This window comes from Elephas maximus, chromosome 1 (genome assembly GCF_024166365.1).
Source record: "Elephas maximus indicus isolate mEleMax1 chromosome 1, mEleMax1 primary haplotype, whole genome shotgun sequence".
Lineage (NCBI taxonomy): Eukaryota > Metazoa > Chordata > Mammalia > Proboscidea > Elephantidae > Elephas > Elephas maximus.
In genome coordinates this window covers 233,099,331-233,123,510 of record NC_064819.1, presented here as the reverse complement: position 1 = coordinate 233,123,510, position 24,180 = coordinate 233,099,331, and the positions used below count along the sequence as shown (strand labels likewise).

The 24,180-nt window shown below is 50.9% G+C and overlaps 1 protein-coding gene across 4 annotated transcripts in view; it reads left to right on the top strand.

Annotated features, from left to right (window-relative positions):
- Positions 1-23,858, top strand: part of AGPAT4 (1-acylglycerol-3-phosphate O-acyltransferase 4) — a 102,808-nt gene extending 78,950 nt beyond the window's left edge. For 2 of the 4 annotated variants that reach the window (XM_049905071.1, XM_049905090.1), the window contains 6 exons: positions 5,999-6,160; positions 7,700-7,853; positions 12,650-12,752; positions 16,727-16,802; positions 17,804-18,002; positions 21,234-23,858. In XM_049905071.1, the coding sequence (XP_049761028.1) occupies positions 5,999-6,160; positions 7,700-7,853; positions 12,650-12,752; positions 16,727-16,802; positions 17,804-18,002; positions 21,234-21,322 (783 nt within the window). In that variant the 3' untranslated portion in view covers positions 21,323-23,858. Of the gene's footprint in view, positions 1-5,998; positions 6,161-7,699; positions 7,854-12,649; positions 12,753-16,712; positions 16,803-17,803; positions 18,003-21,233 lie in introns of all 4 variants that reach the window. The other 2 variants (XR_007519769.1, XM_049905081.1) reach the window with 2 other exon arrangements.
- The last annotated feature ends 322 nt before the right edge of the window (positions 23,859-24,180 follow it).

Genomic DNA, 24,180 nt, shown 5'->3' with positions numbered 1-24,180 from the left:
TAGCTAGTGAATTTCCCTCTCCCTCCCTCCCCACCCTCATAACCATCAAAGAATGTTTGCTTCGGTGTTTAAACTTTTTCTTGACTTCTCATAATAGTGATTTCATACAATATTTGTCCTTTCGCGATTGACTAATTTCATTCAGCATAATGCCTTCCAGATTCATCCATGTTATGAGATGTTTCGTGAATTCATCATTGTTCTTTCTTGTTGCAAAGTACTCCATTGTGTGAATATACCATAATTTGTTTATCCATTCATCAGTTGATAAGCACCTAGGTTGTTTCCATCTTTTTACTATTGTGAACAGTGCTGCAGTGAACATGGGTATGCATATATCTATTTGTGTGACAGCTCTTATTTCTCTAGGATATATTCCAAAGAGTGAGATTGCTGGATCGTATGGTACTTTTATTTCTAGCTTTTTAAGGAAGCGCCAAATCTATTTCCAAAGTGGTTGTACCATTTTACATTCCCATCAGCAGTATATAAATGTTCCAGTCTCTCCACAACCTCGCCAAATTTTTTATTTTGTGTGTTTTGGATTAATGCTAGCTGTGTTGGGGTAAGACTGTATTGCATTGTAGTTCTGATTTGCATTTCTCTAATGGCTAATGATTGTGAGCATTCCCTCATGTATCCGTTAGCCACCTGAATGTCTTCTTTGATGAAATGTCTGTTCATATCCTTTGCTCATTTTTTAATTGGGTTGTCTTTTTGTTGTTGAAGTTTTGCAGTATCTTGTAGATTTTAGAGATTAGTCTTTGATTGGAGATGTCATAGCCAAAATTTCTTTTTCCAGTCTGTAGGTTGTCTTTTTACCCTTTTGGTGCTAAGTCTTTTGATGCGCATAAGTGTTTGATTTTTAAGAGCTCCGAGTTATCTAGTTTCTCTTCTGGTGTTGGTGCATTGTTAGTTATGTTTTGTATTCTGTTTATGCTATGTATGAGGGCTCCTAGCATTACCCCTATTTTTTCTTCCATGATCTTTATCATTTTAGATTTTATATCTAGGTCTTTGATAGAATCACATTTCTTTGGAAAATGTATGAATATGGATCTCTTCCAGCCCGTTGGCCAGGTAGCTGTATTCCAAAATTCTTGGCATAGGAAAGTGAGCACTTCCAGTGCTGTGTCTGTTTGTTGAAACATCTCAATGGATATTCTGTCCACTCCTGGAGCCTTTTTTTTGCCAGTGTCTTCAGGGCAGCTTGGATTTCTTCCTTTAGTACCACTGGTTTCTGATCATATACTACCTCCTGATATGGTTGAACATCAACCAATTCTTTTTGGTACAGTGACTCTGTGTATTCTTTGCATCTTCTTTTGATGCTTCCTGTGTCATTTAATTTCTTCCCTGTAGAATCCTTCAGTATTGTAACTCAAAGCCTAATTTTTTTCTTCAATTGTCTCAGCTTGAAAAATGCCAAGCGTGTTCTTCCCTTTTGGTTTTTTAACTCCAAGTCTTTGCATAAGTCATTGTAATACTTTGTCTTCTCGAGCTGCTCTTTGAAGTCTTCTGTTCAGCTCTTTTACTTCTTTTCTTCTGTTTTCTTTAGTTACTCGATGTTCAAGAGCAAGTTTCAGAGTCTCTTCTGACATCCATTTTGGTCTTTTCTTTCTTTCCTGTCTTTTTAATGAACTTTTGATTTCTTTAAATATGATGTCCTTGGTGTCATCCCACAACTCATCTGGTCTTTGGTCATTAGTGTTCAATGTGTCAAATCTATTCTTGAGATGGTCTCTAAATTCAGGTGGGATATACTCAAGATCATATTTTGGCTCTCGTGGACTTGTTCTAATTTTCTCCAGCTTCAACTTGAACTTGCATACGAACAATTGATGGTCTGTTTCACAGTTAGCCCCTGGACTTGATCTGACTGATGATATTGAGCTTTTCCATTGTCTCTTTCTACAGATGTAGATGATTTGATTCCTGTGTATTCCATCTGGTGGGGTCCATGTGTATAGTAACCGTTTATGTTGTTGAAAAACGGTATTTGCGATGAAGAAGTCACTGGTCTTGCAAAATTCTATCATGCGATCTCTGCCATCATTTCTATCACCCAGGCCATACTTTCCAACTACTGATCCTTCGTTGTTTCCAATTTTCGCATTCCAATTACCAGTGATTATCAGTGCATCCTGATTGCATGTTTGATCAATTTCAGACTGCAGAAGTTGGTAAAAATCTTCAATTTCTTTGTCTTTGGCCTTAGTGGTTGGTGTGTAAATTTGAATAGTAGTCGTATTAACTGGTCTTCTTGTAAACATATGGATATTATCCTATCACTGACAGCACTGTACTTCAGGATAGATCTTGAAATGTTCTTTTTGATGATCAATGTGATACCACTCCTCTTCAAGCTGACATTCCCAGCATAGTAGACCATATGATTGTCTGATTCAAAATGTCCAATACCAGTCCATTTCAGCTTACTAATGCCTAGGATATCTATGTTTAGGCATTTCATTTTTGACAATTTCTAATTTTCCTGGATTCATACTTCGTACATTCTGTGTTCTGATTATTAATGGATGTTTGAAGCTGTTTCTTCTCATTTTGAGTCATGCCACATCAGCAAACGAAAGTCCTGAAAGCTTGACTCCATCTGCATCTTTAAGGTCGATTCTACTTTGAGGAGACAGCTCTTTCCCAGTCGTCTTTTGAGTGCCTTCCAACCTGAGGGGCTCATCTTCCGGCACTATCAGATAATGTTCTGCTGCTATTCACAAGGTTTTCACTGGCTAATTCCTTTCAGAAGTAAACCACTACAGCTCTTTCTTTCTAGTCTGTCTTAGTCTGGAAGCTCAGCTGAAACCTGTCTGCAATGGGTGAACCTGCCAGTATTGGAATACCAGAGGCTTAGCTTCCAGAATCACAGCAACATGTGTGGGGGCTGAAAGGAGAAGCCCCCTCAAAATACCTTAATCCTTGCCCCATCATAGACACCCGTGATTAATGATAAGATCATTCTTCTGTTACAGCAGAAAGGGCATGTGGTGCCTTTCCATCTTGACTATGACAACACCGGCTTTATCACCTTAGATCTAGACTTTTCTGACATGCCAGCCTCTCCTGGAACATCGGCTCTCAAAGTGTATTTAAGAGTCGGTGGTGATTTTTCCGGGGCTTTCCAAGTGGTTTATCATAGTGTTCATGCTTACAATGTGAGAATGTTTACAGTTTGTGGGACAGGAGTCCCTGTGGTATAGCATAAAGTCTACTGGACTTGGAGTCACTTTAAATTCCAGCTCAAGTCCTTGGTGACTTTATGACCATGAGCAATCACACCAGCCACTCTTTCTGTGTGCTCCCACCTGAGTGAGGCTATGTCTAAGCCTTATGATATTGTTATCCGCAATTTATAAGTAAGCTCCAGAGCCTCGTTTTGGTTAAACAGTTTTCCCCAGGATGGTTGTTAGCAAGTCTGATTCCCAAGCCTCTGCTCTTGCCCCTGGAAGGTGTTGGGAGGCAAAGTTGCAGAGAAGCTGAGCTCGAGACCTGCTGCAGAGATGGGCCTGGCATTAGCATCATCAGACAGTGGGATACATGACAGGGGACAAGCTTCCAACACCCCTTCCAAGCTAGAGATGTGCAGGGCTCAGTCTCAGGGAGAAAGTCACCAGGGCCTTCTTCTGGCCAGGGATGGAGCAGGAAGGAGCCAACCAAGTAGAGAAGCTTGGAGAAGCCCACAGGAAGTCCAGAGTCTGATGGTGGAGGGGAGACAGACACAAATAAGTGAAAAAGATGAAGCCTGGCAATCAACATGGAGGAGAAGTAGTACATGGAGAGGAAGGGAGTGACACACAGTGCTAACTCCATCCCAGAACCATCTGGGCTTTCACTACCGAAGACTTTGAAATCTGGGGTCATTTTACAACTATGAGCCCAATGGAATATTGTCTCTTTTTATATGTGCTGGTAAACGAATCACTACTGAGCAGAAGGGCCTATGGCAGATTTTCTCATCTCCAACATTAATTTCTTAAATGAATACATTTCTAGAATCTATAAGATTATTATTAAAAAACAACTAATGTTGCGTGTAAAGGGGTATGAGCATTCCCATTTATTTTGGAGAATTTGTCTATAACCTGCTCAGAGGTGGGTCTCAAAACCTTTGCCCAGACTGATGTGTGTCCCACCCTCACTGGGATTTTGAGGGCTAAAATGCTTCCTGAGCCCCATTGGCCTCAGGGGTCCTCCTGGGGGTAGGGAGGGTGAACAGGAGGGTGGTTCACTTTTCCATTTTCTTCACACACTACAGACACATCCAGAGCTGTTGCCCTACACTTTCTAATGAAGTGAAGTGCTGGCAGAGAACAGGCACCCAGGAGAGGGTGAGGGGTGGGAGCCACCAACCTTTTTGGGGAGGTGGGCCAACTCTGGCTGAAGTGACCAGACTGTGGCCTCCCAGGGAATGTCCTCTATATGTAGCAGGGGACGGTGCTGCCATCTGTGTAGCACTCCTAAAGGAGTCAGGTCCACTGATCGTAGGTGACGTCACGAGATCCCTGGCCTCTTTCCAAAGTGACCAGTTAATTTCTATTCCCCTTGAAAGACCAAGAAGTGGCTTCCTGTCATAGTAATTGTTCAGCAGTATTTTTTGTCTTAAATTGCTTTCAAACACATACATACACCTTATCCATTTTCTTCCTTTTTTAAAAAAATAATACGTGATGTTGAGATCCTCCTGGACCCCGAGGATTTTGCTTTTAAAAGAAGAGAGTAAAAGAGCATTCCTGACCAGTCACTTTTCATCTGCACATGTAACTGCCCAAGAGGAAATGAGTCTAAGTTGAAAGAAATGGGTTTATTAAATGTCAATTTTGGGGGGGAGGGGTGGCGGGAGGGAGCGGTGGGATTTGAAAAAAAAAAGGCAGCTTTCTGCCTTGAACCCCTGGGGTCCAGTCGCCGGAGGCTATTCCCAAGGCCTTTCCCAGGATGCTCTCGTTGTCCTCAGAGGTGGTACTTGATGCACGACCAGTGCACCAAGGCTGGGTCATGATGCTTGAGCTGTGCACTCACTCTTAATCTACAGGGTGAGGGTCACCTGCAGACAGTGTGTGCTACTAAGTGCTGAAGAGATTTGGGCATAAAATCCAAGAGCCAAGATTCCTGAAGCTTCCAGTCCCTGCTTACTTATCTGTTGCCTCAGTGAAAGATGTCTGTCACTTATCAGTGGTTTCAGAAGGTTTCTTAAGATCCTGCTTGTCAAGCCTCTGAGCTATGCCAGGCCTGTGGTAAACACGCCCTGCACAGTGGCTGTTATCATCCATAGTTATCTGTTGGGGGAACTGTGGCTCGAAGGTCAGTGCTGAGGCCATACGATCCTTCAAGAAGCCATATGTATTAGTCATCTATTGGTGTGTGGCAAGCCCTAAAACTCAGCAGCTTAAGACAGCAAACATGTGTCATCTCAGTTTCTGTGGCATCTCACCTGAAGGTCTGACTTGGGGTTAGGAGGGGGGTATGCTTCCAAGCTCACGCACGTGTTCCTGGTGAGGTTTGCCTTCATTTCCTAGGGTCACCATAACAAAATACCACAAAGGGGTAACTTTAAAGAAAACTTTAAAGAGCAGGAACATAATGTCTCACAGTTCTGGAGGTTGGCAGTCTAAGTTTATGGTGTTGGCCATGTCGATTCCTTCTGAGGGCTCTGAGAGAGGAACTGTTCCATGCCCCTGTCCTAGCTTCTAGTGGCTCCCAGCAATCCTTGGTGCTCCTTTGGGACTTGTAGATGAATCTTCACATCATGGCATCTTCCTCTATGTCTTTCTCTCTCTCTGTCCTGATTTATAATACACCACTCAGAAGGGGTTAGGACTAGGACTCATCCGATGCTGGTATTTCCCCAAACAAGGTCACATTCACAGGAAATGTTTCCTTAGGCCTTTGGAGTCTGTGCTTACTCATCTAGTAAGTTCTCCAACAGCCAAGGCAGGTGACCCATCAATTCTGATCATGACCCCTGTGGCCCCTCGCTCTCTTTCAGGCCTCCAAAGTTCTGGCCAAGAAGGAGCTGGCATACGTCCCCATCATCGGCTGGATGTGGTACTTCCTCGAGATGGTCTTCTGCAAGCGCAAGTGGGAGGAAGACCGCAAGACAGTCCTGAAGAGCCTGCTCAATCTCCGTGATTACCCTGAGAAATTTTTTGTACGTAAGATTCCACACCACCTCACTGGCCCCCAATATCACTCACTCCCACTAGGGGCACATCCTTACACGCTCCTAACACCTTCCTTGCCCACCTGTGTCCTCTCTAACTAAGCATAAACCAAACCCACTGCTGTCGAGTCGATTTCGACTCATAGCGACCCTGTAGGGCAGACTAGAACTGCCCCACAGTTTCCAAGGACCGCCTGGCAGATTCATACTGCTGACCTCTTGGTTAGCAGCCATAGCACTTAACCACTAAGCCACCAGGGTTTCCACCTAACTAAGCATATTGGCTTAAAAGTAAATCCTCGGTGTGCTCCTCTCTCTCCCATCACACACACACTCACTCTCTCTCACACTCCAGTCTCCCTCTCTCACACACAGTCTCACAGTCTCTCACACTCCAGTCTTCCTCTCTTACACACCCGTCTCTCTCTCACACACGCAGTCCTTCTCACACAGTCGCTCTCTCACACGCCAGTCTCTCTCAGTCTCTTTCTCCCACACCAATCTCTCTCAGAGTCTCTCTCTGATGCACAGCCTCACATGATCTCTCTCCCACAGCCTCTCTCCCACATGCCAGTCCCTCTCTTGCACACAAGACCCTCTCGCACACCAGTCCCTCTCACACACCAGTCCCTCTCACACACCAGTCCCTCTCACACACCAATCTCTCTCTCGCACACCAGTCTCTCTCTCTCACACACAATCTCACAGTCTCTCACACACATACACTCTGCCTCACACACTCCCCTCTACTTTTCATGTACCAGCAGATGGGAAGCGCAGTGTGTACAGCTCCTAACAATCTTGAACACATGAAGCACCAGGCTGCCAGAAGGGCCTGCCCTGGGAAGAGCAGCTGGTTACAGAGGAAGCCCTGACCTCTGGGCGGGCGCGCGCAGAGAGGGGCCCGGGCGGGCATAGAGGGGACGGGGCGGGCGCGCGCATAGAGGGGGCGGGGTGGGCATGTGCAAAGAGGGGCCCGGGCGGGCGCGCGCACAGAGGGGGCGGGGTGAGCATGTGCATAGAGGGGGCGGGGAGGGCGCTTGCACAGAGGGGGCGGGGCGGGCGAGCATAGAGGGGGCGGGGTGGGCATAGAGGGGGCGGGGCGGGCGAGCATAGAGGGGGCGGGGCGGGCATAGAGGGGACGGGGCGGGTGCCCGCACAGAGGGGGCGGGGCGGGCGAGCATAGAGGGGGCGGGGTGGGCATAGAGGGGGCGGGGCGGGCGAGCATAGAGGGGGCGGGGCGGGCATAGAGGGGACGGGGCGGGTGCCCGCACAGAGGGGGCGGGGAGGGCGCGCGCACAGAGGGGGCGGGGCGGGCGCGCGCACAGAGGGGGCGGGGTGAGCATGTGCATAGAGGGGACGGGGCGGGTGCCCGCATAGAGGGGGCGGGGCGGGCAAGCATAGAGGGGGCGGGGTGGGCATGTGCATAGAGGGGCCCGGGCGGGCGCGTATAGACGGGGTCGGAAGAGCGCGCAAGGAGGGAGGCCGGCGCCCCATGCCTCGTTGACTCAGCCCCTGTCCCCGCAGTTCCTGATCCACTGCGAGGGCACTCGCTTCACGGAGAAGAAGCACCAGATCAGCATGCAGGTGGCCAAGGCCAAGGGGCTGCCCAGCCTCAAGTACCACCTGCTGCCGCGCACGAAGGGCTTCGCTGTCACCGTGCGGAGTTTGAGAAATGTAGGTAAGGAACACCCCGCGCCTCCCTGTCCCCGCGCCGGAAAGGCAGGACCCACCTGATACTAACAGCTTTTACTTGGCAGTGGCCCCCTGGCACATAGCAAGTAGCCAGGAGAGGCTGCTAAGTTAGGTCCGAGGGAACCTGAAGCGGGGACAGTGTCACACGCGCACACCCGTCCCCCGGGGACCGGCCCGCCGGGCCGATTCCGCTCTTCCGGGCCAACACTGCCCTCTGCTGCCCAGCGCAGGTACTGCAGGGCTGGGGGGGCGAAGGTGCTGGAATCGGGCAGAGTGCCTGGGCTGGGCCCGGCCCTCACCTGCAGACCCTCACCTGCAGGCCCTCACCTGCAGACCCTCACCTGCAGGCCCTCACCTGCAGACCCTCACCTGCAGGCCCTCACCTGCAGACCCTCACCTGCAGGCCCTCACCTGCAGACCCGCGTTAGCCGTCCCTCCCCCCCCCCACACGTCTTTGCAATGGCTGCCGAGCTGTCGGCCTCAGCTGCTTCCAGATGATGAACTCTTTGGCCTTGTGATCTGTTGCAGCGGCCCCTGAGTTTGGAGCCCTAAATTACTACAGATAAAATAAGACTACAACAGAAAATAGCTGTTAGAACAGCAACATCCAGCCTCCTTCCTCGTGGAATGGTTTTCTCCGTCTTATTTCTAACCTCTCTTTAGTTCAGAAACACCACTCTTGCCCTGCATGCAGTCAGCCCTCCTCCCACGGCCCCTGCCCCCATTGTCTCTAAAGGGGCTTGACCCGCGTGCGTCCTAGCTGTAGGGACTCCATGTAGCTTTGAAGCCCTGGAGCCGCCCCATGGGTTAACGGGCCTCCCTCGCCCTGGGCCAGCGCTGGCTGGGAGGGTGGTGGTGGAGGCTGAGTCTCTGCAGAAGTACCCCTCATTCTCCTTACGGCAGAGAGGAGGGAAGCCCCTAAAGAATCGACTTCTGCACGCACAAGGTTGTCTTTGCCCTGGTCCTCAGCCCTCCGCTCCTGAGGCCAGAAGAACAAGCATCAACAGAAGCCTGTCTACAGCAAACAAAACCTGTGGCAATTAGTTTTAACCCTTTCAAGACCCAGTTATTTTCTCCTTCGAACTTTTTGATACTATGTGTTTTCACCAACCAAGGCATGCTGGGTAAATTGCTGAATGATCTCACAGCTGGTGATGCAAACGGTGAGAGCCAGTAGAAGCTGCTGGTTGGAACCCTCCTCAATCTCGCCTAGGCCCCCACTCAACCTGCCTGCCATACCTAAGTGAGCCTCTGGACGGGACAGGGGGCTGCCAGCCCTTCTTCCTCTCTCCCTGGGCCTTGGCAGCATCAGAGATTTAGGAAGGAAGGAAGGGCTAGCAAGGTGTCTTCTGCTGCCCCCTCGAGCTGTCAGAAGCAGGAGGGAGGTTTGTGAGCAGCGGCCCAGTCCCACGCAGCCCACTGGCCCTCAGCAGGCCCACAAAATGAGCCTCTAGAGAGGGGCCTAGACTCTTCACCTTCCACTGTCCCCAGGTGAGTGACCCACATCCACAACCACTGCACTTGGTGGGTTCAGAGCCCCCAGTCAGTGCTCCCTGCCCAGCCCCTTAGCCCCCACCCACCCTCAGCCCCTAGGCCTGGAACCAACCCTGCTAGTCTGGCTTCAGGAGCCCCATGCAGGCTGCCGGTGCTCCAGCCCACTCTCCCTCAGGGTCGGGCTCTGGCCGTATCCTGGTAGCTGGTTGCCTGCCTTCCTCTTGCCCACATTCTACTTTGCTTCCTTGCCCCAGCCCCACCTTCTGTGTCACTGTCGCTCCTGCCTGCTTCTCACTGGCATAGGCCTGGTGCTGCACACAGATAGTATCTACAGTCAGCTAGCTCTCGCTCACAGGCAGAGCCGGAAGGTTCTGGAGAGGCAGCAGCTCACTCAGCTTGCAGGACCTCCGCCCACCAGATGTGGCTGCCTCCAAGCTCCTCCTATTCTGCAGGTGTCTCCCAGAGGGAACCATGTTCCAAAGACCCCTGTTGTCTGCAAGCCTGTTTGGCTTTGGATTGAACCCAGGGGCCAGAAGCCACCCAGCTGCCCCAGCCTCCACTCCTCACCCCAACAACCAGGTCCAAGGATATTCACTTGCCTCTTGTCCTCATCTGCCCTCCCAGACACAAACCATTTCCCTTCCATGATGTACAATAGAGTCAAGGATAGCTTGGGCTGTCAATTCAGAAGATCTAGCATTGAATCTCGCTTCACCCTCACCTGCTGTGTGACCCTGGGCAAGTTACTTCACCTCTCTGATCCTCGGTTTGCTCTTCTGTAAAACCTCTTAGGGGTGCAATGAGGATTAAATGACAAAGTACGATACGTGTGAACCATGCAGCATAAGGCCTGGCACACAATCAGCATTTAATAAGATAGTGGCTGTTATTACCAGCCATCTACTGACCCCAGGTTTATCTTACCTTTTCCCCCTCTCCCCCAGGGGGTGGGTATCCAACTTTCAGCTCTGATTTTCCTGTTCTGATCCATCTCGCCTGGGGTGACAGATGAGACGCCATGGCTGATGTTGGCCTGTGAGCAGCAGTGAGGAAGGCTTCTGGCCTCAGCAGGCTGCCCCCCACATCCCAACTGCCCTCACGGAGGGAATAAAAATGTCCAAGAACAATCTGGGCTGACAGGCATAGAGCTCTTCTGATGGACCAGGCGGTCCTATACACACTGGACATACAGTATCCCCTCACCACACCAATGCCGTAGATTCTGTTTTACTTCCAGTCTATAGGGAACGAAATTCGGCTCAGAAGTTAAGCAGCTTAGCTGAGGTCGCTCAGCTACTACATAGCGAGCCAGGATCCAGGCTGCCTGGCTGTCAGGAGCAAGGGCACCCTGTCCTGCTGATGGGCTCTGCAGGCATGCCCAGTGGGATCACTTTGACACACTTCTTGGGGTTTTTCCTCTGGAAAGTTAGAAAATAAAATTTTTTTTAAATATTTATTTATTTATTTTTAGGGAAGGGACAAATCACTGGTTTGTCTTCTGTTCCCAGGGAATCCCCAGGGGCTGTCCCCAGCCTTGTCAACCAAAGCAGCTCCACATCTGTCTCTTTTATGGTCTGCACACCTGGATAAGAGTAGGGTGCAGGAAAGATGTTTAGGAAACCCCAAAGTAGATGATCCCTATGGCCCTTATTGCTCTCAAGCATTATAACTGTAGTCCAGCCCCTCATAGCCTGAATGGCTTTTCCTCTATGGATGTAAAACATTGTGCTTAAAAACACCTGCAAAGTGTAATAAACACCAAGGTTATTTCCCAACAGCCCTGACCGGGCAGCTCCTCGCTCATGGCAGAGGGTGAGGCCTGTCCCTACAGCGAGGACAGCCCTAGCAGCAGTTCCTGGCCCAGGACAGGGGAGCAGGTCTCGGGTGCCCAGGACCCAGCTCCCAGACTCCCTGCCAGCCCATATGGCTGTGATGCCCCAGAGCTGTGGCAGCACCCCTAGCATAGCATCCATGGTGGTCGGGCCACAGGTGGAAGACATGGACAGTGGTCTTTGAATCTTGGTGCTTCATATTCCCAAACGGACAAGGTGCCTCTCCTGGTGTCCTCCCACTCCTTGTATTAATGTAACTGAACGTACATGAAGTGCGCAGCAGTGTCAGCACAGAATTTTCAGAGCACACACAGGCCCTAGGTTCATGCTGGCATCCACCATCTCAGACCAGGTGGAGAAGGTAAGAGTCCCACTTCATAGGAGAGGAACTCGGCCCGGGGGGGCTAAGTGTGGCCAAGGGGAGACCATCTGTGTCCACTGCAAACTTCTCTTCTGCTGTTCTTTCATTTATTCACTCACGCACTTTTCATGCATTCATGCAATAAGCGTTTACTGAGCCATGGGCTTAGGCTCACCCCTGACTGTGAAATTGTGGCACACCTTCAGTATGCTCACAGGCAGGGCCGGAGTACCCAACAAGCGAGGGATGCACCGGCCCAACTGTGCTTCCCACCAGTCTGCAGTACGCTGTTTCACTGTCCCCACCACATCACCGACGTGGTGAAACCCATGTGAAATTGCCCAGCACAGATTAGCAAGGAAACACAATTAAGCCTATGCGTACCTTGCGCAGTGCAAACTGGTACATACCGTGCTTGCTGGTTAATCCGCCCCTGGTCACAGCCTGACTCACCACGTGGTAAACCCACTGATCACAGAGTCTGTTTGTTTCTCAGCCACATTTCAACTGGCTACAGTTCAGTTCCTTATGGAATTTCCAGCCAGTGTCTTACCCTAGTTGTGTAGCAGTCTTATTTTTCTAGAGGAAAAAAATGCTCACGGAATGGTTATGGTGCTGTAACTTAGACACATCTTTAGCTAGCATTAAAAAAAAAAAAAACACCAAACCCATTGTCGTCGAGTCCATTCTGACTTATAGCGACCCTGCTTTAGACTAACAGATCTCTCTGTGAATACTTATTTGAATATCAGTATTTGTTGACCGAGATAGGCTGTGCATATCAGAAAGCTGTGACTCATGATTGTAGTATATCGAGACTGGACGTTGCCGTATTGCTTCAGATTGGTCTGGCCTCAGTGATAACTCGGTTTTCAGTTACTGACTTACAGTGTGACTTTCTGATTACAAAAGGTAACACGTGTCCAATATGGAACATTTGGACAATACAGAAAAGCACGAAGACGAAATCCGTAATCCCACCATCCCACAATATGCAGTTAGCAATCTGATAACTGTGTTCCAATGTGTGTATCTACAAGACAAAATTGGGTTCACACACTATATACTGCTTTGTATTTGTTTTATTTTTTATAGTTTCAGCTGTATATGACTGTACACTCAATTTCAGAAACAATGAAAACCCAACACTGCTGGGAGTCCTAAATGGAAAGAAATACCATTCGGATTTATATGTGAGGTAAGCCAGCTCATTTTCTTCCAGAAAACAGGGTGCACATCTCAAAGCAAATAAATCACAAATGGCCCCCCCCCCAGAGGCCAGGGCTTCAAAAAGGTTCACTCTGGTTCAAAACCCTGTCGAAAACTTGCGTTTCTACCAAGTTCCCCCCGCAAAGGAAAATTGCTTTCAAGTTCTCATAGCAACCCTATAGGGCACAGTAGAACTGTCTGTCCCACAGGTTTTCCAAGGAGTGGCTGATGGATTCCAACTACTGACCTTTTGGTTAACAGCTGTAGCTCTTAACCGCTGCACTAGCAGAGCGCCAACAAGTTCCCAGGCAATGTTAATACAGTTGGTTAGGGACTAATTCTGGGAACCATTAGTACAGCAGTGGTTCTCAAATTTTGTTATACATAAGGATCACTTGAGGATCTTGTGAAAATGTAGATTCTGATTCAGTATATCTGGGATGGAAAGGCAAATTCTCAGCAGGGGTCCAAACTGGAATGAACTGGTTAGAAGCCCTGCCTCAGACCTCCCTCCAGGGAAGACTGGTTCATGTCTTCTTGTTTACAGTCTGTATCAGGCTTGGTAAAGTACAGGGTCAGTGAAAAAGAGGAAAACCCTCAACAAGATGGACTGACACAGTGACTGCAACAATGAGGTCAAGCATAACAACAATTATGAGGATGGCCCAGGACCAGGCAGTGTTTCCTTCTGTTGTACATGGGGGTCGCTATGAGTCAGAACCGACTTGATGGCACCTAACAACAACAACTGAGTCATTTGTATCATGCCCAAGAGACATGTCCCTCATTTGAATAATCAGGGGAGCCTCCTTTCCTCTCAGCTGCTTCCTGGTCCTCTTAGACCAGCTTGTGCTTAAAACAGAGCTCGAACTGGATGCATGGAAGGCAATATTTTGCCACCATTTTGAGGTTAAGTGTGAAGAGCTTTTTAATTGACCCCCTTTCTTGGAAGATGGGTCTGCTATGTAGCAATATATTCAGATAATATACACCTTTTGCAGCATCTCATTTATGTGTTATATTCCAGGGGATTATTGATTTTATTGAAAACACTTTCATAAGATACTAGACAAACCTATTAGCCCTGCCTGTTTACTGAGAGAACCGGTCTAACAGCTCGTCCTCCAGGATGCCATAAAGCTCAGGGGAAGCAGAACTGAAAGGTGCTGCAGATGGTAAACATAATGGCACCTGCCGCACTGAAACCCAGTGTGGCATGGGGTCGGAATGGCATTGGTGTCTTATGCCCTGCACCATCTTTGCTGAAGGCTCACAGAAAGAGTCTGAAATGCCCGCTAATGGGGACCTAGTGAAGCGGTGTAGAACTTTCTGATTTTTTTTAAGACTTCACGGATGCCCGTGAAACTTCAGTAGCTGAATGAAAAGCTTGGATCCTCCTGGAAGGCATCTTGTGGACTGACAGCTAGAGTTAAACAGAGCCTTTTCTACCTGAAACTCTTCTGGCTTCCCTATAAAATGTGGGAAAGCAGCATCATGATTGTTAATTGTTTCCTCTCCTAACGGACACATTGCAGTGGGCAAATCTGCTGCAAAGGACCTCTTTAAAGTGTTACAAAGCAAAGATGTCACCTTGAAGACTGAGGTGCGCCTAACCCAAGCCATGGTGTTTTCAATCACCTCATATGCATGCGAAAGCTGCACAATGAATAAGGAAGACCAAAAACTGACGCCTTAGAATGTGGTATTGGCGAAGGATACTGAATATGCCACGGACTGCCAAAAGAAGGAACAAATCTGTCTTGGAAGAAGTACAACCAGAATGCTCCTTAGAAGCAAGGATGGCGAGACTATGTCTCACATACTACGGACATGTTAGCAGAAGGGACCAGTCCCTGGAGAAGAACATCATGCTTGGTAAAGTAGAGGGTCGGCAAAAAAGCAGAAGACCCTCAACAAGATGAATTGACACAGTGGCTGCAACAATGGGCTCAAGCATAACAACGATTGTGAGAATGGTGCAGGACGGGGCAGTGCTTCATTCTGTTGTACAAGGCGTCACTATGAGTTGGAACCGACTGGATGGCGGCACCTAACAACAGCACCAATGGCACAGCCAACAGTCTGCCTATGACTCAATTACACCGCAGAGGAGAAGGAAAATGTCCCACCTTCCCAAAGAAGACCTGTCCCAGAAGCAAAGCCAGGTTCTGTCCCCTGAGTTCCTGCAACTTTGGCAATGGCTCCACCTGTTGCCGGCTGGGCCCGAGTATCTGGGGAAACCCTGGGCAGTGTGCAAGATTATTTTCCTACTACAGGTTACTTATCAGGTGACTTGAATTCTCTGGAGTGTATATGAGAATTAGGGAGTAAACAGCCAAAAAAAAATCGTATTGTCAAGTTCACCCACTAAAAAGAGCTTCCTCTCCCTTTCTTACAGAGAGATTACATACATCTTCTCATTACCATTAAAAATATTGAGGCATTTTTCTGTACAGGCCATCCATCAATACAAAGCGTTAAGACATCAAGGGCAATCATGGTAAACGAGTTACTGAGAAGAGCAAAATCCCACTACCCACATAAAGAAAGAGCACGCAGGCTTTTGAACCCTTTTCAGGAAATACATCTGGAGATCTGGTTTCCAAGGCAAAGTCCATCAGAAAGAGCAAAGAAGCAGAGGGAGCAAGGAAGAGTACGAAGAATGGGAAGGTGGACGAGTGTGGCCAGAGGTGCCTACGTAAGAACCAGCTGTAGATTTTTCTGTGAGTTTTAATTCTCACGGCATTGTGTTTTAGCTATGCAGAAAACACACCTTTGTACCACTCTGCCTCTGAAAGGAACCTCTTATTTAAATGGAGACGGCTCATTATAATCTATTGTAAGATTATATCCCAGTTTACTGTTCATTCTCTTAACAGGTTACGGTATGACGGATACATACTAGATACGCATCTTCTTAGGGTCTCAGGGTTCTTCTCCAGAGAAACAGAGCCAGTGATACACAAACAGAGAGAGAGATGTAGTCTAAGGAACTGGCTCACACAACGGTGGGAGCTGGCAAATTCAGACGGAGATCAGGCAAGAGGCTGGAGGCAGAGTCTTTCTTCCTCAGGAAACCTCTTTATTTTTGCTCTGAAGGCCTTTTGACTGACTGGATGAGGCCCAACCCCACTGTGGAATGAACCTACTTGAACACTAATCACATGTAAACACCTTCACAGCAACATCTAGACAGCGTTTGACCAAACAGCTGGAAACAAATGCAGGCCAGCCAAGTTGACACCTAGAACGAACCATCACAGGAACATGTTCCTGGGGCACAGTGGGGAGGGAAATGGCAAGAGGACAGCGGTGACAGGTACAGAATTTTACCTGGACATTCTCTGACCTCACCAAAGCCAGCCACCTGGGACCACACAGAAATGAATGGGAACTGGCAGCACCGCACGTGACCTCCCCTTGTCCAGGATGGTGCGGCACACGAAGGAGCCTAAGCCCTTGCCAGCCCAGCCCAGGCCCCTCTTCCAATCTCTGCTCCACCCCTGGTGAGGGAGGTGAGGCTCAGGGAAGCTCCCCCAGACATGATCCCTTCATTTGATGCAGAAGGTGCTGCTTGCCAGGCCGAAGGAGTCGCTGGTGGGGACACTTTGCTGTTGACATGAAGTCATGTCTCCTGGGCATTCGTGCTGTGTGCTGGGTTGTCTCAGCTGGAAACTGACCATGGTGGGCAGTGAGCAAGGAAACTGCCAGGTCTGGGAGCGTGGGGCAGGAGGACAGAGAAGCAGGTGTCCTGTCTCCAGGGGCCCTTTGCACTCGGGCTCTGCTTCCCCAGTGTGGATGTGGGGAACCCCCTCCCCCCATCCTCTCAGGTCAGTGGCCCCGGTCACTGCACGTTATTTCTGCTCCCTAAGTACCGGCTGAAAAGCCGCCAGCAAGTTGCTACTTTGGAACGATCTGTCGGGCACCTGAGTTTGCCTCTCCCTGCCAGCTGCTGTCTTGCAGGCGGATTCCCCTGGAAGACGTCCCCGAGGACGAGGACAAGTGCGCTGCCTGGCTGCACAAGCTCTACCAGGAGAAGGTAAGTGCGGGGGAGGGGGGCGGGGGGCGGGGCGCTCTGGTGGGGGCCGCTGTGTGGGAGAGGGGTGCTGGGGGCGGGTGTGCGGGGGAGGAACGCGGGGGGGGCCGGTGTGCGGGGGAGGGGCGCTGGGGTAAGGTGTGAGGGGTAGGGGCAGGGGGAAGGGTGTGCAGGGGATGGGTGCTGGGAGCGGGGCGCTCCAGTGGGGGCCGCTGTGCCGGGGAGGGGTGCTGGGGGCTGGTGTGCGGGGGAGGGGCGCTGGGGGCGGGGTGCTCCGGTGGGGGCCGCTGTGCGGGAGAGGGGTGCTGGGGGGCGGGTGTGTGGGGGGGCTATGGGGGCGGGTGTGCTGGGGAGAAACGCAGGGGTGGGGTGGGTGTGCGGGAGATGGGCGCTCCCCTTCCAAGATTTTCGTGGCCCATACCGCCTGCGCTGGTGGAGCAGTGGTTAAGCGCTGGCTGCTAACTGAGAGGTTGGTGGTTCGAACCCACCCAGCGGCCCAGCAGAAAAGCCTGGCGAACTGCTCCCCGGAAGCTGACAGGCTATGAAAACCTATGAGGCAGTTCTGCTGTGTCACAGGGGTGGCCATGAGTCGGAATGAACTCCAGGGCACACAATTACGGACCCACTGCGGGCGTGTGGGCTTGCAGAGCCGTGCCAGCCGGTCCCATCTGGTGAGAGCGCACAGCTACCACCGATCCCGCAGATGGCGCTGCCCTGGGCGATAGAGGAAGGAACGGAGCCGAGTATTTTTACAGCGGCTAACGGAAGGAATGAAACCCTTTTGTGGGTGAACAGGACGAGAGGAAGTAACCCCTTCCCGCAGCCCGTGCCCCTGTTTTCCAGCCTGCCTTAAGGCACCACATCCCTGGGGGTTCCGGCTGAATTCAAAGGGGTCCCCCACCTGCTTTGACCTCCCCTTAAGGCGGCAGCCTCCTCGGGAGGGCAGGTCCGCATGCCCACCTCCGTCTGTGGCGAGGACCCCAGGCTCCCTTCTGTCCCCCCAGGACGCCTTCCAGGAGGAGTACTACAGGAGAGGCGTCTTCCCGGAGACCCCCATGGCGCCACCCCGGCGGCCCTGGACGTTGCTTAACTGGCTGTTCTGGGCCTCGCTGCTGCTCTACCCTTTCTTCCGGTTCCTGGTCAGCATGGTCAGCAGCGGGTCCTCCCTGACGCTGGCCAGCTTCGTCCTCGTCTTCTTCGTGGGTGAGTGGGGGCGGCGGTCAGGACTGGGGGTCAGTGCACCACGGCTGCTGTGCCGTCCCGACGAGGAAAGCTAGATTCTAGGACGCAGGGCGGATGCGGCTGAGACGGCCTTGCGCTGGCCGGAGCCGCCTCCCTCTCAGGCCTGACCGCTCCTCACCATCCTCCCGTCCTCAGCCTGAGGAAAACCTGCCAACTGGTAGGACGCCAACCCCCTGCGAAGTCCCAGCGGGAGCTAAGGAAGGACTCAGTGCCCAGCAGGTCCAGGCCCGGGGAGAGCTGTCAGCTTCTGCCTTATTGCTGGACTGCAACTGAGTGGACGCGCTGCCTGCATTCGTTTTTTGTTTTTTTTCATTAATTCACACTGGCTGTGTTTGACCAGTGATTTCAAACTGTTGCTGCTTCTTTATGGCACACAGGCTTTCCTGCACTTTGCCACTTATTTTTTGAAGTGGGGAAGCTAGGTGTCATTGCTCAGCGTCCTGCCCTATAGATTGGGGAAACCTGCGAGGTCCCCCTGTGAGAGGAAGTCCCCTCAGGCCCCTCGCAGGGACCCTGTCTCCTGAGTCTTTGCACGGTGTGGGCAGAGTCTAAACTACCTTTCCGAGTCTGAGGAGAAGCGGCGTGTGGTCAAAGACACGTGGTTACCTGTGTACTTGATTCAAATGGACATATCTTGATTATGTTTGCAAAAAGTAACAATTATGCTCATTGTAAAAGACTCAAGCAATGTAAACACATATAAAATTTTAAGTGTCTCAGGGCAAAATCCTCCTCCTTCCCAGAAAGAACCATTATTAGCAGCCTGGTGCCTGTTCTTCTGGCCTCAGGTGTATACACAGATAGAGATCTACGCACATGGAGTTTCTCTAACTTACTGTTTTTCACTTAATAAATTGTGGCCACCTAAGCACGTCACAGCACATAAACCTACCTCATTCTTTTGGATCGAGGCAACCAGTTCTAGACAATTGGGCTACAATAGGCAACCCCAGGCCCTGTTCCAGTTCAGGAACTGGCCCTCGTTCCTGTAAGAGGCCCTAGTGCAGTCTTGTTTAAAATTAAGAAATACACTTTAATGTTAAAGAAATAAAATATTAAAACAAACCCCACTCCTGGATGGGAAAGAAAAGAACAGAAAGAATAAAACAAGAAGAAGCCATCCTCATCTAAGAATTCCATTCCCCAAAGACAAGGCCTACACAGACCCCGATCCTGGCCTTTCCAGGGGAGACTGTAGGTGTGTGGGGTTGGCTGGGCCAAGGGGGCAGGAACAAATGCAACCTTTCTGCCTTAAATAGCCTGGTACCCAGTAGAAGACTTTCTGCTAGAAGGAGACCCTTGGCAGGAAGGCAAACGGAGACTAGTGTCCACCTGGAGCACACGGGCAGCTCCTTAGAGCTGAGAAAGTTGGGGATAGGGCCTGCCTGGGTGTGTACTGAGGCCCGAGAGACCCGATAGCGCTCCACTCAGGAGACACAGATGGCATCTCCAGGAGCCTTTGAGGAACCTGCTACCCTGGGTCATCCTGAGCACAAGGCTCACATTTTGCCCTGAGTTACTTACTTTGTGTGTGCGTGCGTTGTCCCTCATTCCAAGGTCTTGGAGGAGTGGAGTCTGCATTTCCTCCCCTGCTGAGGACCCACTCTATGGAAGTTCTCCTGTCGGGGCAGCTGTTTGCCTCCAAGCCTCCTTAGGTTTAGCCCCAAGAAGTGCACCCATTTGTACATGACTGTGGGATGTGGGATCTTGGCACCCCAGGCTGCCCCACTGCTGCCTCTCAGGTCTGAGGAGCAGATTACAGACCGCAGTGCTAACGTTTTGTCAACACGCAGGTCTGATTTGGGAGTTTTCATTCATTTATCCACCTGCCCATTCTCGAACATTCCTGCCAAAATGGCTGTTTGCCAGGCATTGTGGTTGGTGCTGGGTGCAACAGGACAACAAAGACATGGTCCCTTTGGCCAGAAGCTCGCGGAGCCCACCCTCCCCAGAGGGAGTAGCTAGCTTAGATTCTAGTTCTGGGCGTCAGGCTCCAGTTTCTACTTTTTATTAGTTTCTCATTAAACAATACACATTTTTTTTTGGGACACTGGTGGCCAACCCCACAACATGTCAACACTCTTCCCCCTCTTGACCTTAGGTTCCCCAATACCAGCTTTCCTGTCCCCTCTTGCTTTCTTGTCCTTACCCCTGGGTTGATATGTCCGTTTGGTCTTGTTTTGTTTTATGGGCTTGTCTAATCTTTGGCTGAAGGGTGAACCTCAGGAATGACTTCAGTACTGAGGGTTTCTCCAGTCTCTGCCAGACCAGTAAGTCTGGTCTTTTTTTGTGAGTTAGAAGTTTGTTCTGCACTTTTCTCCAGCTCTGTCCAGGACCCTCTATTGTGTTCCCCATCAGAGCAGTTGGTGGTGGTAGCTGGGCACCATCTAGTTGTACTGGACTCAGTCTGGTGGGGGCTGTGGTAGTTGTGGTCCATTAGTCCTTTGGACTAATCTTTCCCTTATGTCTTTGGTTTTCTTAATTCTCCCTTGCTCCCAGCATGGGATCAGTGGAGCATCTTAGATGGCTGCTCACAAGCTTTTAACATCTCAGATGATACCACAGTAGAATGTAGAACATTTTCTTTATAAACTATGTTATGCCAATTGATAGGCGCCAGTTTCTAGTTCCCCAGAGGTAAACCAGGCTCACATGCTGCCCGAGCTTCCTCTGCTGTGGGTCAAATCCCGCTGCTGGAGAGCAGGCTGACAGTGAGGCAGGGACTTCATTTTGCTCACAGATACTTGCACTAAAGCAGCATGGGAAAACACTGGGCACTAAGCAGATGTTTGTGCCCTCGCACTGTGCAGACTCCTGCTGCGTTCTGTGTCGTTACTGCAGGGTGTCTGGAAGTTCCTTCCCCCACCCACAGAGGAGTCTTCTGAGCCTTGGGGGCTGGCAGAGGAACCAGAAGGATTTTCTGAGTCCTCATGTACAGCTGGGTACAGCTTACCAAGTTCTGCTTGCCTCCGAGTGTCAAAGGGCTAAACTCCCGGCAGAGCAGCCTTGGTCTATTCATTTTAATGCCAGTTAGTCCAGTAAGTCCCCTGCCATAAAGCTGGGGTGATGACATCAGACACTGGCTGGCGCTGTCAGCTGGCTCAGTGGTGAGCATCAACAGCCACCTCCCGCTTCTCTGTGGGTCTGCACAGGCTCCCCCTAACACTGCCCTCCCGTGTCCCCTTTCTGCAGCGTCCGTGGGAGTGCGATGGATGATTGGTGTGACAGAAATCGACAAGGGCTCGGCCTATGGCAACGCCGACAACAAGCAAAAACCATGACTGCTAAGGCATCTTCAGAGGGACCTTGGGGACTGGTGACTGTGTGTGAATCTGCTTGTAGGGCACGGTGACACAGCCGGCCGACCTCCGCTGAGAAGAGCCACGTCAGGACCTGGAGCAGCCTGGTCTCACAGCCCAAGGGGAGCAAGATGTGCGGCGTCTCTTGTGCCCACTCGCTTTCCTGGGTTTAGGTTTTCTTCCTTTTCCTGTGTGTGTCAGTGTGTTTGCGTGCGCGTGCCCGCAAATGTGACGGGAGTGAGTGTGTGCTGAGTGTGAGCCTTGTTTAGTGAAAATCCACAGGGATTTAGGCCACAGGGGGAGGGCAGGGATGGGGAGCGAAGGGGGAAAGGGTTCCCCTTCGTCCTTGGTGCTGAGTTTTCTGTAACCCTTGACTGCCAGGAGAGTGAGGAGCGTGCTTTAGGTGAGACGGCAAAATTACACCTCCAAAAAAATTAAAGTCTTTGTCTGGCTCATCTGTGATGTGTGTTTACACAGACTGCCCATCCTTCTATCCTGTCCTTCCTCCAGGTGTTTGGTGTCCTTGATGGGAGTGACTGGACAGTGGCCACATGGAGAGAGCAGCCAGGTGAATGGCAGGGAGCCTCTGGGCTGAGGGGGACCATGCACGCCAGTGGGGGAGCAGCAGCAGTCGTGACCCCCTGGCAACAAAGATGTGCGAGCCTGCCAGCATCTGTGTAGGGAAGTCAGGTTGGGACACAACACAGGGAAAAGCCCTCGGAAGGCAGCTCCTACATCTCAGCCTTTGCTTTGCCCAGTCCTGCGGCAGTGGCAGCCTCCCCTGCATACATCTTGAGGATGAGCCCAACTCCCTGAAGAAACAGATCTTGAAAGTGGACATAAAAAATGTACAAAGCAAGCCTGGGAATCCGATAACAATCTGAGGGGTGGTCTTACACCTTCTTTGACCTCGGCAGTAAGAGAAGTCAGTTCCCCCAAAATGCAGTTGTACTTTATGAAGACACGGTGTCCTTTCCCCAGCACTCTCTGAGATGGCCGGGGCCAGGGTCTACCGGGGCAGACATCCACTGCGGGAGAATGCCCTGGGCTGTTACTTCAGGTTCCTAAACCACTGGAGAGTCCTGCACGTTAAAGTCTAGAGTGGCCTCTGGATAAGAGCCACGATGGAGGACTTCTGCAGACTTGCTAGTCATCAGAGGCCAAATGCCAAAAAAAGGGGGACATTAATACTCACTATTCAAATGAGAACAATTCAGTACCAGACACTATCATCTTAGGCTGAAATGCCACATCAGTTGCCTTGATGGTATCTGTGGGCATGACAGCAGAGGGAAAGATGTCTCCTCCCCTGTGCCCGGTGGTGTCTGTGAGCAGGAGTGTGGAGGGAGGCGTTGCCTCCGCTGTGACGGGTGGTGTCTGTAAACAGGAGTGTGGAGGGAAGGCATCGTCACCCCTGTGGTTGGTGGTGTCTGTGGGCATGAGTGTGGAGACATTGTCTCCTCCCCTGTGCTTGGTGGTGTCCGTGGGCATGACTGTGGAGGAGGTGTCTCCTCCCCTGAGCATGGTGGCGTCTGTGAGCATCAGTGTGGAGACGGTGTCTTCTCCTCCTGAGCTTGGTGGTGTCTGTGGGCATGAGTGTGAAGAAGGTGTCTTCTCGTCCTGTGCTTGGTGGTCTCTGTGCACATGAGTGTGGAGACTGTGTCTCCTCCTCTGAGCTTGGCGGTGTCTGTGGGGATGAGTGTGGAGACGGTGTCTTCTCCTCCTATGCTTGGTGGTGTCTCTGAGCATGAGTGTGGAGACTGTGTCTCATCCCCTGAGCTTGGCGGTGTCTGTGGGGGTGAGTGTGGAGACGATGTCTTCTCCTCCTATGCTTGGTGGTGTCTTTGGGCATGAGTATGCAGACGGTGTCTCCTCTCCTGAGCTTGGTGTCTGTAAGCATGAGTGTGGAGACAGTGTCTCCTCCCCTGAGCTTCGTAGTGTCTGTGGGCATGAGTATGGAGGAGGTGTCTCCTCCCCTGAGCTGGGTGCTGTCTGTGAGCATAAGTGTGGAGACGGTGTCTCCTCCCCTGAGGTTGGTGGTGTCTGTGGGCATGAGTGTGGAGGAAGTGTCTTCTCCCCTGAGCTTGGTGCTCTCTGTGAGCATGAGTGTGGAGATGGTGTCTTCTCCTCCTCAGCTTGGTGGTGTCTATGGGCATGAGTGTGGAGACGGTGTCTCCTCCCCTGAGCTTGAAGGTGTCTGTGGTATGAGTGAGGAGATGGTGTCACCACCCTGAGCTTGGTGGTATCTGTGGGCTTGAGTGTGGAGGAGGTGTCTCCTCCCCTGAGCTTGGTGGTGTCTGTGAGCATGAGTGTGCAGATGGTGTCCTCTTCCTGACCTTGGTGGTGTCTGTGGGCATGAGTGTGGGAGATGTCTCCTCCCCTGAGCTTGGTGGTGTCTGTGAGCATGAGTGTGCAGATGGTGTCCTCCTCCTGACCTTGGTGGTGTCTGTGGGCATAAGTGTGGAGACGGAGTTTTCTCCTCCTTTATATATGTGCTTGGTGGTGTCTGTGGGCTTGAGTGTGGAGATGGTGTCTCCTCCCCTGAGCTTGGTGGTGTCTATGGCCATGAGTGTGGAAACGGTGTCTCCTCCCCTGAGCTTGGTGGTGTCTGTAAGCATGAGTGTGGAGGAGGGGTCTCCTCCCCTAAACTTGGTGGTGTCTGTGACCATGAGTGTGGAGATGGTGTCTTCTCCTTCTGAGCTTGGTGGTGTCTGTGGGCATGAGTGTGGAGGAGGTGCCTCCTCCCCTAAGCTTGCTGGTGTCTGTGGGCATGAGTATAGATACAGTGTCTCCTCCTATGCTTGGTGGTGTCTGTGGACATGAGTGTGGAGGACGCGTCT